General features: G+C 47.9%; 1 protein-coding gene across 1 annotated transcript in view; it reads left to right on the top strand.

Annotated features, from left to right (window-relative positions):
- Window positions 1–21,383, top strand: part of LOC119180855 (lactadherin) — a 75,827-nt gene that overhangs the window by 32,510 nt on the left and 21,934 nt on the right. The window contains exons 2-5 of the mRNA XM_075875095.1: window positions 465–615; window positions 13,780–13,844; window positions 19,140–19,420; window positions 20,657–20,779. Of these exons, the coding sequence (XP_075731210.1) occupies window positions 13,784–13,844; window positions 19,140–19,420; window positions 20,657–20,779 (465 nt within the window). The 5' untranslated portion in view covers window positions 465–615; window positions 13,780–13,783. The remainder of the gene's footprint in view (window positions 1–464; window positions 616–13,779; window positions 13,845–19,139; window positions 19,421–20,656; window positions 20,780–21,383) is intronic.

Below are 21,383 nucleotides of genomic sequence, written 5' to 3'. Positions count from 1 at the left end.
TCTGGCAATATCCTTCTTTTTTTGCTTTTTTATTGGAATATTGATATTGCCGCACGCTTCTTTGGCAATTTTTATATAACTAGTACGTTGCACACGTGACCGCTGCCGTGCGCAAACTACGTCCAATGGTCTGAGAACCTTCTAGGTTATTTTAGAATCTTCCGATATGTGCGCAAGCCCAGCCACTGGCGATAAGGTTGGAATGTTCGATGCAGCATGTGTAAATGTCGATGCTCCTTACCGCGGATCAAATTATCGACGGCCGACGCACTGTCCTGCTTCATACGGCCGACGGACTCTTCGCCTTTATTAGTGCACAGCGTGTAGCTTTGAGTTCGCATTTCCCGGGCACAGGCTCATCCAAATACAAGAGTTTCGTCTTGAGCACGCGTACCATGGTCTTCGCGAACGTCACGACCACGTGACAATACTTTTACACATCTCTTTCTGTCTTACTTCTACAGGGTTCGATGCGCACCCCTGGCGACCGTCAGCTGCTGCTCCAGCCACATCACCGTGACGTCACCGTGGCGCCTTCCCACTTCCGCTTCCGGCTATCACCATCGCTTCCGGTCCGCCTGCGGGCTTCCTGGACACCCACGCGCTCTTCGTTAGGTAAGTTTTCAAACACCATGTTTTATGGAACGTGATCTATACATGTCCATGGAACTACCGAAACAAAAAATACGAATCGTTATTGCACAGGTATATACAAAATTGAAGTTTTTGCGCACACACACAAGGACACAGAAGAAGGGAACACAAGGACCAGCGCAGACTAACAACTGATTTTTATTCAGTAAGAAAACAGAATATATACGCTTACTTGCACCCCATGATCACCGCGCATGAGCAAAAACGGCATCGTACAATCTTAAAAAACCAAATATCACATGTTGTTCAGCAAATCAATTTCTTTTTCACTAAGCGATATCGACGGATGGCTGACGCACATATCTTTAAGTCTAGAGATGTGCCACGCTTCTACTATTTCTCTTGTTGTCTGATTTGGGTGTACATACACCACCTCAGTTTGATCAAACAACGGCTTACATGCACTAAAAGAACAACGCGCACAGTGCAGTGCTAAATGTGTTTCCGGCCTCCCTTTCAGATTGTACGATGCCGTTTTTGCTCATGCGCGGTGATCATGGGGTGCAAGTAAGCGTATATATTCTGTTTTCTTACTGAATAAAAATCAGTTGTTAGTCTGCGCTGGTCCTTGTGTTCCCTTCTTCTGTGTCCTTGTGTGTGTGCGCAAAAACTTCAATTATGCAGCAGTACCAACTAGCCCGTCTTTCCGTATTATTGAGGTATATACAAAATGGAGATGTAAACTTAACGACGCCACAGAAGGGCAAGCTTCAATGAAGAAAGGCATCATACACTCGATTCGCATTGCAGATGTGCCGCAGCCGCTTTTTTTAGGAAAGAGTCGCTCCTTAAAGCTTCATTGCCCCGTTTTCTCGTGCTATAGCATGTGCGTTTTCGTGAACCACCCACGACTTCGGTCGAACCACTCTCTCGCCGGCGCCGGTTCCGTGCTGGAATTGCACACCACCTACGACACCCACGCTGTCATACACTCAAGAGACCGCGTATCTTCCTCGAACGCTCGGCCAAAGGTGACCAGCCGCGCCGACCCATTTCCACGCGAGACAGCGTATAGAATTACGCGAACGTACGGGTCAGGCTTATTGAGTTTCTCGATGCGTCGGCGCCGTCTGTACAGTCTACCGACTTGAGTTTATACGATTTCCCGATAAGGGCGTACAGTTCATAGCGCTAGCTTCATAGCGCTATCTAGCGGTCAAGGTATCTAGCAGCCACGAAAGATCTTTCAATTCTCGGAAACACCGCGCGCGTGACTGTGCATTCAAACTTGTAACACACCGAGTTAACGTTTACGACGAATGCGTAGGAGCGCCATGGTAGGAAGAGGGATAGGGGTGGGGGGGGTGATCGGCCCGCTCAGGCCCCCTAGCTTACACTCCTGATTGTGTGTAAAGGGGCGCCAATGTAGCATATATTTTATTTCAATGCGCAAGCTAATGACTACTAGTGTTTTCTGAAGATGATGAAGCCCGAGGAAAGTTGATGTTGCATTCAAAGGACGGTTTACTTCCCGCCTTAGAGTAGGGGACCAATGGTAGGCTGTTGTGAGCACCACGCCATAGCTTCATTGTCATTCTGCATACATCGCGAGGCTTCTTTCCGACTCTGCCAACGAGTTAAAGGGGGGCGGGGGGAGGATATCGAGTAAAACATACACCCCCTCCCCTTGATGGACTACGCTTGACATGCCCACGGATGCATGACAGGGTTTTTTTATTGACCTAAGATGTAAAAAAAAAAACTTGCAATTTGATATCATCGTTCGCTCTATAGAAATGCCGCGGTTTATCTGGTTGGGTACGTTCACCTCGCTGTGCTAATGTGTCTTTCAAACTGCCCGCGACAGCTGTTCAAACGAAGCGATATTTAGGATTACCCCTTTCCGGGCAAGTAGTGAAACTGTCCCTTTCCATTCTGTGGATTTTTGTGGGACATCAAATCGCACTTACGGTGATAAAGACATTGTAGCCCCCAGGTGTTCTTGCGTGTCACGGGTTCACCGTATATATGTTAAAAAGCTTCAACACGCTGCACGGCCAGGGAAAACTGGAAAACCGGATTGTGAGAGTCTAGTCTAACCGGATTGTGAGAGTCTATATTTAAGTTCACCGTAGATAAGGACACAGCAAAATGATGCTTTATGAAACTGAAACGATTGTGTAAAATTTATAAGCAGAACAGAAGGTTAGCTTATACAATTTCAAAAGAAGGGACTTAAAGAGGATGCTGAATTTTCTAATATTTGTCTTTACGGAGTGCATTCGTTCAGAAAGCAGCCGAGTGCGCTTCATCGTTTGGTTCCTGGTGGGGCTGCCTTGTGTGACTTGACTTCTGACTGCAATTTAATCACTGTAAGTGAATTAAATCATCCAACGCCTAGCACCACTGTGACCTTCATGCGCATTTGATAAGGATTACAGCAATAAGCTTTTACAGCATATTAATTGCACGGGTGTTTATTGTTTGCTTGCTTGTCTTTTTTTTTTAGACGTATGAGGACGTATCAACAAGACCTGAACATTACGTTACCTCAAAGTTGTCGTTACGTGACTTCGTGGCAGACCATTACGCACGAATGTATGCATGTAAAATCATCCAAAATGAGCACACCGAAGCACATTGATAGCTAGAAGCTTACGCACTATATACCTTCACAAACAAACGAACTCACGGGGTCTTTTATACGTTCACCTAGGACAATTCGAAAGCGACGGCCATCTCCTTTTTCTTCTCAATCGATGTAAGACCCCTCCGAAAGCTTTCAGCACCTAACGTGGTGCTGCTCGGCCTCCTGCCGCGAAGGCATGGCAATGTTTAGGCACCGCACCTGATTTCGCATGGCCTCCGTGATTGACCCAGGTTTGCCCAGGCGACGATGTCGTGTGATCACGTAATCGGGGGACGTCACATTTGGTCGATATGCGACGTCATGACGACGTCATATGGTGACGCCATCACGTGATAAACGTCTTTTTTTGTTTTGCATCGCTCGTGTTGGTGTCGCCGAACGTAAATTTACGCGTGGGATGAGACATCTAAGGCTTTCGGCTTCAAGCGAAATTTCCGTTTAAGTAACACTAGACATATATGCCCACTTTTTTTTTTTTTTTGCGTATTCGGATTCGTATTCAGACTTCCATAGGTATATGGTGAAGGTTAAGCACTCGCATTCGCCAGCCGAGAAAGCCGAGAAACAGAGTCCATAAAGATCGTGCTCCTTCTTTTTTGGGAGACAAGGAACGCGCTTGCGGTGCCGGTTGCCTCTCGGCTTAGTTCATGTAATATTCACGCGGCGGCGCGAGCCACGCACCACCGCGCCGCGCCGGAGAATCCGAAAGGCACAGAAAGCTCGAGCCCGGTGTCTGAGTGTACATATATATCTATATAAACTTACGACACGGTGGGCCGGCCCGAGCGCCGCAGCGTAATTCGGTTTCCGTGTTCCGTCGAGACGGCCTTTCTTGTTTCTTTATGAAAAACCTTTTCGTTTCTCTTAGTTCAATCATTGTACGCCAGAGGGCCAGCGTCGCTTCGTTATGCGGCTCGCGCGAGCATAGTTTTCGCCCCCCGTGCGCTATTTCGTCCTTCTCAAGCGAAGCTTGTTTTAACTCGCACAGTTCAGTGATGGTGTCGTACTGACCGTACCAGAAAAAAAATCACAGCATATCCACGGAGTGAATGATGATTGGTGGGGCGCAGCGTTCGTCAGTCTGTCTGTCCATTCGTTCTTGCGTCCGCCTATCTGTGTGATCCTTGGCGCATCCGTCCGTTTGTTCATTCGTCTGTCTGTCCGTCCGTGCGTGTGTCAGTCCGTTCGTCCGTCCATATGTCTAGAGAAAACTCCAAGCACAGCCATCTCACATCTTTTCATCATGTATTCATCATATACAAGTGCCCCCATCCAGCAGACATTGTAAGGACCGCTATTTCGGGTATGTGCCACTGGTGGTTACGTACTACGAGGGACGCACAAGCCACGCCATAAGGAGCTTCGCCCCTAAAAACCCGGCCCTGGCGAGGGTGCAGAACTATGGCTATCTAAGGTGCGGTGGCCCCATGGGTATACTTGTACGCTCCGTTTTCCGATGACTGATGCTTTCTCGATAGTGGACTTGTCGCTGGTCTGCTGTTCTTCGTAAGTCAATCTGGTACTCCATTGATTGAATAAATAAAACACTTATTGCAAAATTGTAGTTCAACAAAGGGCTGGGCGGTTCCCTATTCCGTGACTCGTCATATCGCAAGTGAACGCATGTACTCAAGTACCGGCGCTGGGACGTGAGTGATTAAGCACGATGCCAACTTGGTAGGGGCAGTTTGCATCATGATTGTACGAATAAGTGAATAAATAAATAAATAAATAAATAAATAAATAAATAAATAAATAAATAAATAAATAAATAAATAAATAAAGGAAATAAACCAAATGTTGTACATTGGGCCACGCGTATACGGCAAAATTCGCTTGCTCCCATTTTCTCGCCCGGGCAAGGGTTCCTGAATTTTTTACGGGTTTCGCGAGCCACGTGCAAGTAACATGCGCACCAGCGGCGTCGTTCTGTCTGGGTTTCTGACTATGCAGCAGTGGAATAACGTTTAAAGCAAAAGGAGGCTTCTAATGCATCATCTGCTTGAGGTCTGCTACCGAGGCACGTTTAAGAGGATGCGGACCACTGTTTACAAGATACTCGCGCTTCTTTTTTTTTTCCAAGAACCAGAGTTTACGGATAGCATGAGCGCCATTTTTTTTTCAGGTAAAAAGTCGAGTAAAAGGCTGGAAGGCCACCCAACTTTTTTTTTCATTTGATGCTATATGTTTAAAATGACGAAAAAAAAGGTTCATGGTGCTTTTTACGCGTTTCACTAAGATTACTTGAAGGCAATAGCTATCTTTTACTTTTTTTTCGCAGTGAATGTAATCATCCGACTGCGCCTGAATCTTCGTGGCGTATGTTCGCACTGCTTCCGAGAATGGAGGCCTTTGCAAGGGTCAACACGAGTGATGCAAGTAATCGTCATGTGATTACGTGACGGCCATAGATACCGAAATTTGTCACGTCATGATGGCACCAGTACGATGTAGCATGACGTCACACGCTGAAGTCATCACGTGACGTCGTAGCTTTGTCGCAGTGGTGGCTATCCCGGAGGCATGTGAGACGCAGGAAGGTTGCAGTGCCTCCGGTATGGGCGAAACTATGACCGATCGATGACGTGACATAATGACGTCATCGTGTGACGTCACGCTACATCAGCGTGACTGCATGGTGATGTCGCAAATTTTATTATCTATGAGGTCATCGGATTTTGATTACTTCTCTAATCACAGACTGTGTGGACGCCGATGGTCACTTTCCGTGTTTTATGAGGTATCCATAGGTCTTTTGTCTTAAGTAATAAGAGTGAGAGGGAAATACTAAGTTGTTGTTGTGGGCATAGTTTTCTAGCCCTCAGTTAGATGGATTCGGCTGCGGTCAGAACAGTGCTTTGTATGATGCCCACGTCTGGCTGTTCTAACAATGACACCTCGAGCACAGTGGCTGAACCCAACCTAAAGTGTCATGACCGTGATAGACGCAGAGGTTACCTGACTCGCTGAGTGCATTCCTAGTTACTCCCATCCTCCCTCCAAGAAACGAAAATGTAGAACTACGAAGAATTCTTACGCGATTCCGCGCAGCCAATAATTTTATCCAAAAGTTATATTAGACGATTGTTTTTTTTCTCCGCCACGTTTAAAAACATTGGGAACCACATGATAACATTGTGCGCACCATGAGAAGATATCCAATCTAGTGCGATATTTGCAGGATTAACGACTCCTAATAGAATCCGAGCTTTCTAGGATTCTCACAGGTGCCCACTTTGATTCATTAAAGGTGGGTAGGCATGCCAGGAAAGGACATTTCCGCAGGGGAAACTTGGCGCTGAAGAAACTCATTCATTGTTGCCTATTAGGGTCCCTCCCAGACGACCCAGAGTACTTCCTTGCTATTAGCCCAACGATGACAAATTGCACCTTATTAGCGACGTACAAGCAAGACATCGCTTTAAAAAAAAAGGGAGAAAAGAAAGAGCAGTTCACATGACAGAATCTTCGTCCCTCGGGAAAGCCTCATCGAAGCTCATGCATTTCGACTACATTACAAGACCAGAGTAGTAATCAGTATCCACGTGCACTTTAGAAATTTCACACAACTTCCATTAGGCTCCGCCACCACCTTTAAGCACCGTGAAGTAATAGGCCACATTGAACCATTAATTACGACCGCAAACACATCGCGCTAATGGTCTCATTTCACGTTTAATTGTGCGACACGGGTGTGACGCGCAAATTTTCATTTCGTACATCTACTGCTTGCGCCGGAAACGGCGGCAGCGCGCGCTGTCGGCGCCACCTCCTAAAACAAATAGCCCTAACGTGGCGCCCGGAGCGCCGCCATCTTTGATCGGCCATTAGGGGCGCGCTGAAACAGACACAAACGGTGGCGAAGGCGCGCACTGGTGAAGGAAGAGCCCTCATGGGCTAGCCCCCTCCTTGCCTCTCTCTCTCTCTGAAAACGACAGGGTGATTATTTGCGTAGGCAGTGTTTTACGTAGAGGAGAAGCAACCGTCGATGATATTCAGCAGCCGTGCCTCCCCTCCTCTTCCCTTCGTTTTACCTTTTGCCGTGTCTGCATGACCGAACCTGTCCACTTCACTCGCGCCAGAGGAGATAATAACAGCCCTTGCTAAAAGCGGAGGCTCGTTAGCGGGGCGTAGATGCTATCGTCGCCTACTTCCCGTAGAAGCTTCTCAAATGGCTGAGCTTTCTTTCAAGATGGCGCGTCTGTCCACTATCGCGGCTTCACCGAAGCGAGTTGTTGCTGCCCTGTGTCCACTATCATCGCGTCTACTGATTCGTCTGCTTTACTCTGCTGTCGCCGGCTCGTTTCGTTTTAATCGAGGGGTGGTGGGCAAGGCTATGCTATAAGCAAAGCCCGGGTGGGAGCTGATTGCACCACTTACGGCGGGCGGGCTTGTTTGTATTGGCGCGGGCGCGCGTGAGTTGTTCCGGTCACGGAGCACAAGCTGCCGGGACGATGTTTACAAGGTCGGACACGCCGCAAACTTTTTTTTCTCCTTATTCTGATTCGTCGAAAATGGCGCCACCACCACCACGCGTGGCTGGTGAGTTCCAAGGTGAGAGGCCGAGTTGTTGGAGCCTCCCATGTTTCGCGGTTTCGAAAGCACGCGGTGACCCCCGAAATCAGAAACGAAACTTCTTTTCCCACCTTTCGCCGTCTCTGATGCTGGACTCGTGCTCTCTACACGGCCGTCCGGCCCACGCCTTCTGCATCCTCTTCGCAAATTGCTATCGGTCATCGGTGTATCTGGGATGTGGTGGTGGGAGGGGGGCAGTGATCGCACCTTTACGGGACCGGATTTCGCGCTACGCCGCCGTGGCTTGTTTCGTCGCGTTTCAAAGACGGATGACTTCGGCGGCGGGAGACGTTACTTCGTGTGTTCAGGGGGCGCGAAGTTTTCTCCGTGGTGTTCCGTGTGTTGCGGTGAAGAATGAATGTCGTCCAAGTGCGAGTGGGCTTTGAAGTTTCTCGTTTGCAACCGCAAACAAAGAAGACAGTAAGTGAATTCCCGTGACGGACCTTCGCAATTCGTTTGCCGCGTGGTTGCTCCTGACGAACGAGCTGCCACATGCGTCATCTGGGCGCTGGTAGATCGTGCCTGGAATCGATTTGTGGGTAACGCTTGTGACGAATCTGCGACATAAGCTTGCTTCTTTTGTCGGGACGATAAAGACTAACGCGACAGTTTGTGTGGGTTGTCTGTGTTGTGCATGGATATTCTGGTCGTGTAGCCAGTGATTATTGTATCGTATCTCCGTATTTCGCGGTAAATCGGGTGACGCCACATTTCGGTCAATAAACCGCGAACCTAAGGATGTGACCGGCGCTACTTATCTCTCCACCTCGCCTGCCCCCAGAATCCTGTGCATCTCGAAAACCGTAAGAACCCGAAACGCGCAAGCAGGATGGAGCCTTTTAGTAACGCGAACTCCCGTTGGCCATCATTCCGAAGGCTGAGATGAAAAAAAAAAATGCCAAACGTATCTCTTATGGCAGTGGTTAACGCACTTTGCTGATCAACGACCGCACTTAACGAGCTCTGAGTCCACGTTATCTCCACGGAAATCTTACACGTTATCTCTTTACGGGCGAATATAGAGCAACGGGAAACTATATTCTCAAAAAGAAACAAACGAAGAGAAAGCAAACGAGATAAATTAGACCCAAAAAATGCGAGCCCTGCTTCCCACGTAATCCAGGTGGACTTTACGCATCTGGTTCCGCACGATCGCCCCGCCACAGGCGACGCACGCGGTAATAGCATTTCAGGAGTGATTTACGCTAACGAAGTGTACTTCGTATACAAGCCGAACGATAGCGGCCGTGCCGGCTGGTCATTACGCTTCGCGGCTTGCCGGGTTTAGTTAGCAGTACGGAACCAAAATGGTGGTAAGTCCGTACGGGCTTCAGGGGGGAGGGGGGGAGGTTGATGTCCTCCAGCTTTTATTCTGTCCAAGACGAGAAGCAGGGGGGGGGGGGGCAGATACCTTTTTGGCCTAAAAGAAATACGGGCTTTTTCACTTCCTGGCTCCTCGTGTGGAACTGCCGGACATAATTCGTCTTGCGGTGGCGTCGTATACAGCCTCGCGGCTTTTAGAGGTCAAGAGATAAGCGCTCGTGGGACGTTATTAGAAAGACACAACGTGGTCTCCTCCTATAGGGATGCCATCTTCGCTTTTCGCTTCAGGACTGTACGAAACGACATTTTCGGGATCGCGGAGAGAAGCAGTGTGGGACGGCGTAGGAAAAGCTTCTATACTTTAGGCGTATAGGGGCTTTCTATAGCGTGCACGCCGCGTAGGAAGGAATTCGCTCGTCTCTTCGCTTTTTTTTTTTTTTTTCGTGGATCTCGGAACCTTCTTGTGTCGCGGCGCCGAGGCGATCGTCTCTCGTATTTATTGCCAGCCGTAAAGATTAATGCCGCGTGTTGCTCGATTCTCACTATATATACGTATGTGCCGACTCTTCCTGGCCCGTCTGCTATCCCCCCTTTTGCTACGTATTCGTTGCACGACTATATACCGTGCTCTCCGGAATGTTACGTGTAGTATATATACTTATATGGTGATGCTGTTGTGACAGCTGTAGGAACATGGCATGCCAAAGCACAAGTTTAAAGGCCTGACCACAAGGGCCAGTTGAAGCGCGTCAGCGCGTGACTCGTTTGCACTGGTGCAGCACCCTCTCCCATATGAAAAAGAGGGTGCGGGGCTAGCGAAGCGAAACTGCGCGCCCCCTCTCTCTCTTTATGGGAGAGGGTGCGGCGACGCGTCAGAAAGACACGCGTTGACGCGCTGCAACGCCTAGGTGTGGTCAGACCTTATGACTAAACTTTTCTAGCGAAGCTTCTACAAATTTCGTTGTTGGCGGCATCATGCGCGAGAAACGCGGCACCGGCGAGTGTACAGAAACGAGGCTGGCCTTTGATGGCATAAGCTTGGGCATGGTTGCATTTCGGAGGTGGGGGGTGGTGGGAGGGGGGGAAGGTTTGTCCCCTCCTTCTTGTGAAATCAATGTATAGGGAAGAATTTGCGTCCCTTCCCCCATAGGTGACTAAGAAAAAGGCAACGCCTCTTGCCTCCCCCCCCCCCGGCACAGCCTATGCTTGAAGGTACGCTGGTCACATGTGCGTTTTTGTACGTGCCCCAATAACTGATGTTGTCTCGATCGTGGCCTTGTCGGTGATAGGCCGTTCCTCATAAGGCAGTCTGATATCTCTTATCGATATAACTTGTGATTTCAAGCTGCTGCAGTTCATTGTTGCCTAGATACGAAAGCATGAACGTCGTTGCTGCAGCTCCAATTCAACGGCATGTATACGAAAGAAAACGTTGTGAGGAAGCATTGCACAGTGAGAAAAAAAATGGGAAAGGGTCTTGAAATGGAAGGGCTCCTGAATGTTCTTACTGGGCTCACATGTGTGCAGCAAAGCAAAGGACGCTCACGGCGTGACGATAGCGGTGAGCATGATCGTCAGTCATCGAAATGTGATCCTGGAAGGGCGCACGTCGCACAATTCAGTGGATTTGCTAGTGGTCGTCCGATTTCAAATGATCTGCAATAATCAGAAGGTTGTGATATGTATGTATGTATGTATGTATGTATGTATGTATGTATGTATGTATGTATGTATGTATGTATGTATGTATGTATGTATGTATGTATGTATGTATGTATGTATGTATGTATGTATGTATGTATGTATGTATGTATGTATGTATGTATGTATGTATGTATGTATGTATGTATGTATGTATGTATGTATGTATGTATGTATGTATGTATGTATGTATGTATGTATTATGCGCGTCCGTTTTCTGCTCCTTGCCTTCCCTCACAGGGTACAGAGCGGCATTTTCTGCAATACATAGTTCAGCTCTCTTTGATGTTCTCTATTCGCTTATCTATGTCGCTCTCTATCTCAGGATATTAACACTGTTTTTTATATACATAAATGTTAACTACTATCAGATTTTGATTTTCAAAAGTACGCCCACGAAGAGCGTTGCATATGTCCGTAATACTCTCGCAACCTTCACCTGCCTTAAAGTTTTAAACGCAGTAAACGCCCACCGTTCGCGATACTTAACGTAACTTTTACGCCGTCTAACGACAAATTCTGTGCACATTCCGAGAGCGAAACACCGTCGTCGAAAGAAAAGAAGCGCCTTAGCCCTCTCTTCTAACGTTACGCCACGGTCCGAGAAGGCGTAAAAAGCTTAAACGATCCGCCGAGTTTTGAACGAGTTTATACGGTATACGACCGGAAGCGACGGTATGTCTCCCGCGCTCGTTAGGGCTTGCGTGTCGGCGGCAGTTAAACGTCGGCAATTCGTGACATCTTCGAAGCGAAAGCGTGCAGAACGCGTCGTGCCGTAATTCCCTTCCGTATATCGGCGTACACATTCAACGCGCTCCGAGGCGAGACAGCGCCGAAACTAACGATTGAGCCGTAAGAGATAAAACTAAGGAATGCCCGACCCCGGACCTATAGTCACATAGTTGACGGTTCCGCAGAAAAAACTCGCGGCGAACGAGACGCAGAAACCCTCTTGTGCAGCCTATATACCCGAAAGTGGAAATGAGATACCCATTGGAGGTACGAATAAGACGGGCCTTCGCCTCTTTTTTTACGGCCTAGAGAGTCCCCGTGAGGTGCGGCATAGGCGAACGTTTCGGGCATTTAATCACGCCTCCATAAATCGACCCTGCTGGCTCGCTTTAGTTTTCTTGTACTTCTAGTTCGCGCGAATGGCGCCAGAGGGCGCGGCGGCGCCTGCGGTGTCCACCATTGCGGCGTCGCCCACCATTCACGTGAACCGTTCCTGCCTTCTTCTTCTTCTTCCTCCCCCGCCAGATAAACGCTTTTAATGACAGCGGGCACGACGACTGCTGAGAGAAGTGATAGATCGAACTTTTATGCGCGCTCCCTCGCGGGCTTGGCAGTGACTAGTCGCTACTTGGAACTGCAGCAATACCGAGGCGTGTGCAAAACGGTAATGGAGATATTGGCTTTTGTGACTCGAGCTGTCCGACCTCGACCATCCGATACACACGTCAAAACTTTGCGAGGACAGTGCGTTACGTTATCTACCCAAGGTTTCTCTTTATCTCGTTCTGGCGCACGACCCCGACCACTCAGGGATGTGCACTCCCGCCACATTTATTACTGTGCGATGATTGCTACCTGCACTGTACTGTCACGTAAATAGCTCTGTCAGCGGAATCTTTATGAACCTCCTAGGCGTGGCTTCGTTCACTTGTGATAACAAGACAGCTTGTGAGCAACACATTATTTACTCACCAGGTGCGAACGTCGCTATTCTAGCCTATAGCTACGATATAAGTTCCAGGGATATCCAAAAGAAAGGCAAGAAGTGGAAGATGAAAGCTTGCGAGTAAAAATTTGTAAACAGAACAGGGGCTACTTCTTTTTTTTTTCAAAGAGAACTCCACTCGTCGAAACGTTGGCTCTAGCACCGACCCCCTGTTTATGAATTTCTGTGACAGACAGACAGACAGACAGACAGACAGACAGACAGACAGACAGACAGACAGACAGACAGACAGACAGACGGGATAGATAGATAGATAGATAGATAGATAGATAGATAGATAGATAGATAGATAGATAGATAGATAGATAGATAGATGTAGTTTACCGTTAACGTGATAGCGGAGTTAAGGAAATGGCGTTACCGTGCAGAAAATGTTCGTTGCGGACAGCGTCTTACAGTTTAGCGGGATAGCGTTTACGTGGTTTACGAGCCCCAGCTGGGACGGTGGCACCACCTATCGGGTCGTTAATAAGCTAAGGAAGCAGTGAAAAGAAAAAGAAAACGAGAATGTTTGCCTACGCCACCACGCAAAACATTGTTACAAGTTTATTTTAGTAATAATAAAAAGCAAATAAATATGAACCACGCACCAAACGCGAAAAAAATTATGTTGCCGACTTGTTTATATCGATATTGTAGTTAGGCCTAGACGCGTTCGAAATGGGAAGCAATCTCAAAAACTACGCCAACTTATCCGTAATACTCTGTCATCGAAACTAAATGAATGCAAGCGAAGCCACTTCATAAACAGTCGTTTTCGGCAAACAAAGTGAATATTTCAATGACTATGTCAAAATCACTTCGAAGTGGGCGTCCGAGGGAGCCGCCATGTTGTACGTATTCTGCGTACACCTACGCTACCACGGTAACGTTAAATCTGAAAAATACCGCACGTACGGTAAGCGGTACGGGTTACGTACGTATCTGCGCATGCGCGCTTCGATTCCGCTATCACGGTACGCCTGGTAAGCCCGGTATACGATAACTGTCTTTGATCACACATATTTGCCTTGAGTTAATGAATTGACTCTAGCACTGCCGGGTAAATGCATGGATTTATTGCCGTATAGCAGCACGTGATAGCACATATAATGACTATGAGTGTACAATTTATGCTTTATTGTGTATCTGCATATGATCTCGAATGTGAGTGTACGGTTTATTCTTTATGGTGTCTCTGTGTGTGCTTTCACAACAGGGCCATGCGTACGGTACCGGCTACGACGGTCATCTTGCTAGCAACCCTGGGCATCACAGTCACGGGTGAGCACACTGTCCAAGCGTACGCTTATTCGCTCTACGGTGTAAGCATTCAATTCACAACACGTATCTTGCCGTGTTCGGTATACGATACAGCAAGTTTTTAAGTAAGCAAGCAGCTTTTTCAGGCACGAGACCACTTAGCGCTTTGCCAACATAACACGCTTATGCCGACAGGCTGCATATATGTAACAGGCGAAAGTATTTCATTCCACGATGCCACTACTTTTTTTCCCGCTACTATTAGTGTTATTATGTGTTTGGAATTATTTTAAAGCTATTCCTATTTTATTACGCTGTACAAGACTGAAGGTTGACCTACAAAGTTAAACAGATAAAATGCCTTGTTTGTTTATATCGTGCGCGCCTTGTATATGGGGGCTCGGGCGGTTCTCAAGAGTATTGATTTTTTTTCTTTTTACCCTAGCGTTCCTGAACTGTGATTGTGCAAATAAATGTTATCTTAAACTTCAACCTTTAACCGAGTTTTAGTGAAATTGTCATGTCCGAGATATGCTTGTTATTTATTTACTTGGTTTCTATACGCAGAAAAAAAGAAACGAGGACTGGGAGGAAATAGAGAGAACAGGCTGACAGCTGATACCTATAGGCACACAAGGGCTGCCTGTTCCTTTGGGAAGGGGAAAACACAGAGGAAAGGCAGATAGGAGGGAAGGAAAGGAGAGATAAGAGGAAAGAAGGACAAACAAAACAAATAACAGTAAATACAAATAAATAGCCTCAAGATAGGAAGATATGATGCACGCCTTTTTTTTATCACAAAGCAACCTTCGCACACTAAATACCTGAATACGTTGCGGTTAACGTGCCTTACAATATTGCAATGTAAGAGTAGTTGATATGCGACGAGTTGGTCCAAGAAGAAGTGCTAATGACGCGCTCACGAATAAATGAAACCTCTGCGGAGTCAGCCTGATTAGTACTTATCTCAAGGTTGCCCTTTTTATCTATAATCACCCCAGTTATCATCACAATAATCACCTTCTTCACGCTTTAGGGCCGTTCCACGCGCTTCCCGCACAGCCGCAACGCACGTGCCGGGACCCCTACCGCACGCAAGCGGGGGACAAATAAGCCAATTGGCGACGCTGGGAAGGGTGAAAGAGCGTCGCAAATTGGCTTATTTGTCCCCCGCTTGCGTGCGGTAGGGGTCCCGGCACGTGCGTTGCGGCTGTTCGGAAGCGCGTGGAACGGCCCTTATGCACACTGCAGGCTCGACAGGGGAAAACTTCAGAGCTAATTATTAGAATTTGGCGTAAGGCTAGTTGGTAACTCGTCACATTGTAGGCACTTATCGCAATTTGATAAGCCCTCGAAAAAAACGTTCACACTCACACCCTCATCTAATCAAGAAACGCACCCCGCAGCGCTGTGTCCGGAGTGCGTTTGAGTGGATGCTTGGGTGAATTTGAGTGTTTTTCGGAAGAATACCGAGTTGAGACTGCAGAGATTGCGACACAAAACTATCGCGCTAGTGACACATATGGACGACCTCATACGTATACCGCTGCGGCATACACGCGCCGTCAGTAAAACTTACCCCGTGCCACGACGTCAGAGGCGCAATCACGATTCTCGATGACGCCAGGTTCGGCGTTTTTCGTAAATCCCAGCTCGAGCATAAAATTAGACTGTCCCAAACAGCCCAAACAACAATTGCGAAATGGCATTTCTAAAGTACCCCTCACTACCCTGAAACAACAGACGCAGATGCATTCACAAATGCTCCGAGCATTTCTCGCGCCTTGTTTACGTAATGCGGACGTGTACGATGTGTACCCTGTAATACGATACTGGACCCCGCCCCCTTTTCCAAAAATTTCTGTGTTAGGGCGCAGGCGCATCACACTCAAGCTACGTCTTGCCGCGTTTTGTCATTACTATTTGCATGACTTCGTGGCGCCACGCGTGCCAGTCTTCAAATATTGCTCGCGCGGTTTATGATCTCCCACAAGAACTCGCGTGCTCTGCTTCTTTCCCGCATCGCACTGTCGTAAAAAGCACGGTGCTGCTATATGCCATGGCTTGGCTTATTTCTCAGGCTCTCCACGATCCTTTCGTCCTCCCTCCCTTTCTTTCCCGCCTTCCAGCGTTGCCAGGACGTTATAGAGATGCAAGGCTCTCTCATTTGCAACCGCACTATACGAGGGAAGAAGGCTTTATCGTCGCAACGTTCGCTTTTTAAGAAAGAGATCCCGCGCCCGTTAAGGTTTGTGAGCTGCGCTCGTGCATTTACAAAACCATAGCGCGCGAAAGTTGCGTATTCATGTCGGCTGGGAATGCTCCCAGCAATGGTTTTATCGCGAAAAAAAAAATTGAGACCTCGCGGCAGTTACGTAGAAATGGGTGCGCTGCGGAATTCAGGCACTGATGTGACCGAGCCCAATGAAAGCTGTTCGTTCGCTTGTTTCGCGCCTGTCTTACTCCACGGAGTCATTGAGCATAGTAAAGTTTGCTTGCTGGAAGCTTCGCAGTGATATGTATAGAATTTCGTAACGCGAACAAGCCTGGTCTGCTTATGGGGCCATTCATTTGGTCGAAAAGTGCCCTTCCATTCGTCGGTTACAATGGGAACACTAACCAAACCGACATGTATACAGCATGGGAACGTGCTGGGCGACAACTAGCTCGTTTCACTGGAATACGTCGTAGAGATGTTATTAGCAGGGATGAGGCATATGCCAGTTTAATGAGGGTTTCAGGTGCGTCCTCCGGAAGAGTGCTGAATAATGTACCTTATCATATAGGTTGTTTTACGGCGAAATGGCCTGTTATTTTCAGGGGGCACCAAGACGTGGTGTATTGCGAAAGCAATGGTGGGATTAACGAACAGTGTATATCGGTATACAGGCCTAGAAATACATGCTCTTTATGGTAGTGTGGGTGAAGTAAGCGTGACAGCAACAAAACCACAACGATGATAGCAGAGCTGTGCAGCGAGATTGTAATATGAACGCCTCACAATGGGACGAATGCCTTTTCCAGGAATCTTGCAGAGATAGGAGGCTTGTGTCACCTGCATGCCGCGAATGACTTGCGTCGTTGCTAATAGTTGTTATATAGTTAATATACGGGAAAGACAATAAGCCCAGAATAAGGTGGCACTTTGGAAGTTTTGTTAACTGGCGCACTCATGTTGCATTGCCTTCACGCCACCTATAGCGCCTAACCACCTCGCCGTTTTAGTACTTCATGTTTCTCTTCGTGCTAATTTGCTTGATGGCGTGTACTCGCATCTTGCATCACTATCACAGTGTTTTCCTTCGTATTTCAGGCACAAGAGAGTTATTTGGAGGGCGTACTGGGCGGGATCACATTATAGCGTGATAGCGTGCCGGTTTATGTGGCGTGTACTTCCAGGTGTTATATGACCGCGAAACTGCGGTAGACACCCATACGGATACTTCGCTATGCAGTGTTTGGTCGAGTCTCTTTTTCGCGTGCTCCCTCGTTCGTATACGGCGGTCAAACGCCTTGCATGTGCCAGAAACACCAGGGCTCACACGCAGAAAAAAAAAACGAAAATAGAGAGAGAGTGGTACCGAGTATCAAAACGTGGTTCGGAAAGCAAGAACACACGCGAAGCGAGATCGGCATCAACACATGAAAACAGCGACGGCTCGTAAGCCTTGCTATGAGAACAACGGCAGCTAGCGAACGCCGCTGGCTTGGCTCGTCTCGGCTTGACTCGGCGCGTGAGCGACGCTAATTGAACATTAAAGCTTGATGGTGCCTTTCGCGTTTTCCACGTCCAGCTTCTATGCGCCCGCGTGCTATACGTTAACGTCCGCCAGGCCTCGCAAAACGCAGTCAAGCTGGCAAGAGCAACAACGGTATAGTGATTCTTCGTTCGCTGGGATGATGCCGGCTCTGTTGGGTTTACCCGCGTTGTCGTGGCCTTCACTGGGTGACTTTTTGGCGTACGCCTTCGGACGAGACTTGTTTCGGCGGCATCTCGAAGGTGGTGATGCTGCCTTGCATCATTGATACCCGGGAGCACGGTTTCCTCTCGAGGCTGAGAAACTATGCCGAGGGCTCGACTGTCTTATTGCGCTGTAAGACTTTTGTTAATAACGGTGCGTCGCTGTGGTGTTAAGGGTCACTTTATCGTGGAGAGCGAAACAAACAAACAAGCTAAATAAGAATATGTATACATAAAAGAGCGGAGAACTTTTGGAAATAACTTCGCCTAAACGATCGTTTTGCTAACTTCATGTTTTCGAACGCAACGACTGATTTGACGAGAGTCTCCAAGGGGGCTTTCTGTGCGAGGGCAAAAGAAGACGCAAAGAAGAAATACACGCGGAGCTTAAAGAGTGCTAGGACGTCTTCAGGAAAGATGTTCGTGGGGATGCAAGGCCGCAACGACTGTACTCTGCGCGTTGCTCTGGTGATGAGGGCCACCGTATACCCCGCCGCGGTGGTCTAGTGGCCAATGTACTCGGCTGCTGATCGGCAGGTAGCGGAATCGAATCCCGGCTGTGGCTGCTGCGATTTCGATGGGGGTGAAAATGCTGTAGGCCCGTGTGCTCAGATTTGGGTGCGCGTTAAAGAACCCCAGGTGGTCAAAATTTCCGGAGCCCTCCACCACGGCGTCTCCCATAACCATACGATGGTTTTGGGACTATAAACGCCACAAATCAATCAATCAGGTCCACCGTATGCCCAGGGTCTTGAAAAATACACGTTTTCTATTTTTCTTGCTGCCTGCCCTCAGCAGTTCTGGCAGAGTTTTGGTAGGGGTTGATAGAACCGCTATTGCTAGAACAAAAGCCTTCGAGACCACGGGGCGTTTTGCGACTTTGCCGATATAGGAGAAGGGCGCATGCACCGTAGAATTTTGAAAAAACGCGGATAAAAAGAGACACGATGCACGAGAAATGTAGCAGTAATCTTATACCGCCGTTGTCTCTGTCGTAATGGTAAGTAGTAGTACTTGTAGAAATAATGTCGTAGTGTTGATAGTATATCTTCCAATGTTGTTATTCCAGTAGTAATTGTTGTTGTCGCTGTTTATATAGTAGTAGTCCAAAAGGGGTGAAGCCAGGAGTATACGTAAGGTTGAAGAGGGGAAAGAGTTCTAAACAGGTTGTATGGGCTGGAGCCGAAACGATCACCCCAGCACACCACCTGTTTATGAACATTCCATCTGTTGTAGTACTATAGCAGTGGTTCTGCTGTTTCGTAGTGACTACGAGCAGTGTCAGAACGCCATCCCCAATATTCGATCTGTAATATTACAAGTACCGACACGAACCGCGCGTACGAATAACGCAGGGCCCCGGTGGTGGGGTGCAACCGCCTCGTCGCCGTCGATACCGCTGGTCCATCACCACCAGAGCCACGCGACGTACGACGGCCACTGCCGGCAGCCGGGTCCTCTGGGCCTGCTGGCGGGCCGGCTGCAGGAGTGGCAGCTTAGCGCCAGCTCGACGCGACAGCCCGAATGCCAGCTGCGCTACGCCCGCGTGCTCGAGCTGGCCTCGCGCGGTGCCTGGTGTCCCGCCAAGGACGTCGACACCGAGTGGATACAGGTGGACCTGGGCGCAGACGCTAAGGTGAAGCAGCGATCGTTCCTTGTTCTTGGGACCTGTACCTGTAGTTAGACCTTACTGAAAAACAAAAAGACGCATACCAGCAAGGAAAAAAATATAAGACAGAACAAAAAGAACGCCCTTTCTGTTCTGTCTTCAACTTTTGTCCTGGATGGTGCGCTTTTTTTTTTTTGTATGTCGTCCTTTCGGTTCTCTCTTGAATTTTCCTTCCTTGATGGTACGTGTCTTTTTTTATTTCAGTAAGCTTGTACCAAATAGCGCAACAGAAAGTTTTATTAAGAATTTAGACCATCGGGTAACGATTGGCTGCAGTTTGAATTTTATTTTTCATCAAGCACGGTATTTTCATGGCCGTACAGAATGTGAAGCAGTGGCGCGGACGAATCGCCTCCAGGGGTGAAATAGAAAGAAGCAAGGAAAGGCAGGAAGGTTAACTGGACGCACGTCGGGTTTTCTACCCTGCTGCGAGAGAAAAGGATAAACGGACGAAGAGAGATACAGAAGATCAGTCTCGACAAACCTATAGTTAACGGAACAGTGTGCGGATACTGACGAAGACACGCAGGTGATAAACGACCTCCACATCTACAGTAATCTCCTTTTGTCTTCGTCGGTATATGCGCATAGTTCACTTCAGTATGTTGAACCAACAAGCCTTAGTGTAAACACTGGTTAAACTATAGCCGAACCCAACATGACACAACCCAGGGAAAGGCTAAACCTCACTCTGCCCTACGCGAAACCTCGCCCTACCCTAGCTAACATAACACAACCGAAGACAGTCCAGTCGAACACAACCTCACCTAACCTAACTTAACCCAACCCAAACCGCCGACTCAGCAGTGTCGCCTATCTAAATTTTCAGCATGACATAACGTGGACAAAAACGCATTGGCTGTGCGTCCCAGTGGCATCGAGTGAAACACTCCGCATAGCGCCGTGTGTGTAGCGGTATCGCTTGGCACCACGTGAAACTTTGCTATTCGGTCTGTCACCGAGCACACCTATTTTCAACCACTTCAGAGCTTTCTCTTGGTAGTTTGAATTTCGAATCATACGTTTTACTTTCCGGTTACCGTGAAGTTCGCATCGATGGGATCCCATAATGCACGGCTTCTATAGTATCCATGCTCCGTTGACTGCAAAATTTCGACAAAGACCACTTTAAGCGACTGACATGTTTTGTCTAACCTTTCGCACTCTCTGTCCTACAACCACGTATACCCTCTCCCTTTGCAGATTACGGGACTGCTGTCCCAGGGCCGCGGCGACGGGCGTGAGTGGGTTTCTTCGTTCGCCGTGTCGTACAGCATGGACGCCTACCACTGGAAACACTGCCTTGACGCTCACGGGAACAAAAAGGTGAGGCCATGAAGGACTTCACAATAAGACGTGATAGTAAAGCTCTGTAACAGTAGCTGGTGACGAGATAAGAACTACGGGTCATGGCATATAGTGCGGGACAACACTATTCTACACTCAAATGACCCCGGCCCAACTAGAAGTGCTTTCGTTTATATGTGTGCCATCCAAACATTTTGCCACTTGGCGTCTTCATTTGGAGACGCAACATTCTTTTCCTATTCATGTGCACTCTTTGCAAGAAATGTATACTGCAAACACTACCCTAATGGTGAATTCACACTCTTGTTGCCGTAAGTTTCCTTGTATCACTTGCGGTTGAACTGCCCTGCTACACACGATAGCTCTGGCGAAGACAGCGCCGTTTTTTACGAGACGTTGGACGTAGAGCGTTTGGGCGGGAATTTCGGGGTACTCTTTGAACCTTTTTTAGGAATGCTCGCTACCAGCAGATGACCGTCAGATGTAACTTGAGTGGGTCTTTGTCTTTGATTTATGAAAGAAATATATAGCACAGTTAGTTGTACATTGATAAATAAATATTTACGCTTAAGTTGCAATTAATAATAATATACACTATAATTTATCGCTACATTTTCACATG

The sequence above is a fragment of the Rhipicephalus microplus genome, chromosome 10 (genome assembly GCF_043290135.1).
Source record: "Rhipicephalus microplus isolate Deutch F79 chromosome 10, USDA_Rmic, whole genome shotgun sequence".
In the NCBI taxonomy this organism is placed as follows: Eukaryota; Metazoa; Arthropoda; class Arachnida; order Ixodida; family Ixodidae; genus Rhipicephalus; species Rhipicephalus microplus.
The sequence above is the reverse complement of the archived record's forward strand: the minus strand, read 5'-3'. Positions and strand labels throughout refer to the sequence as shown.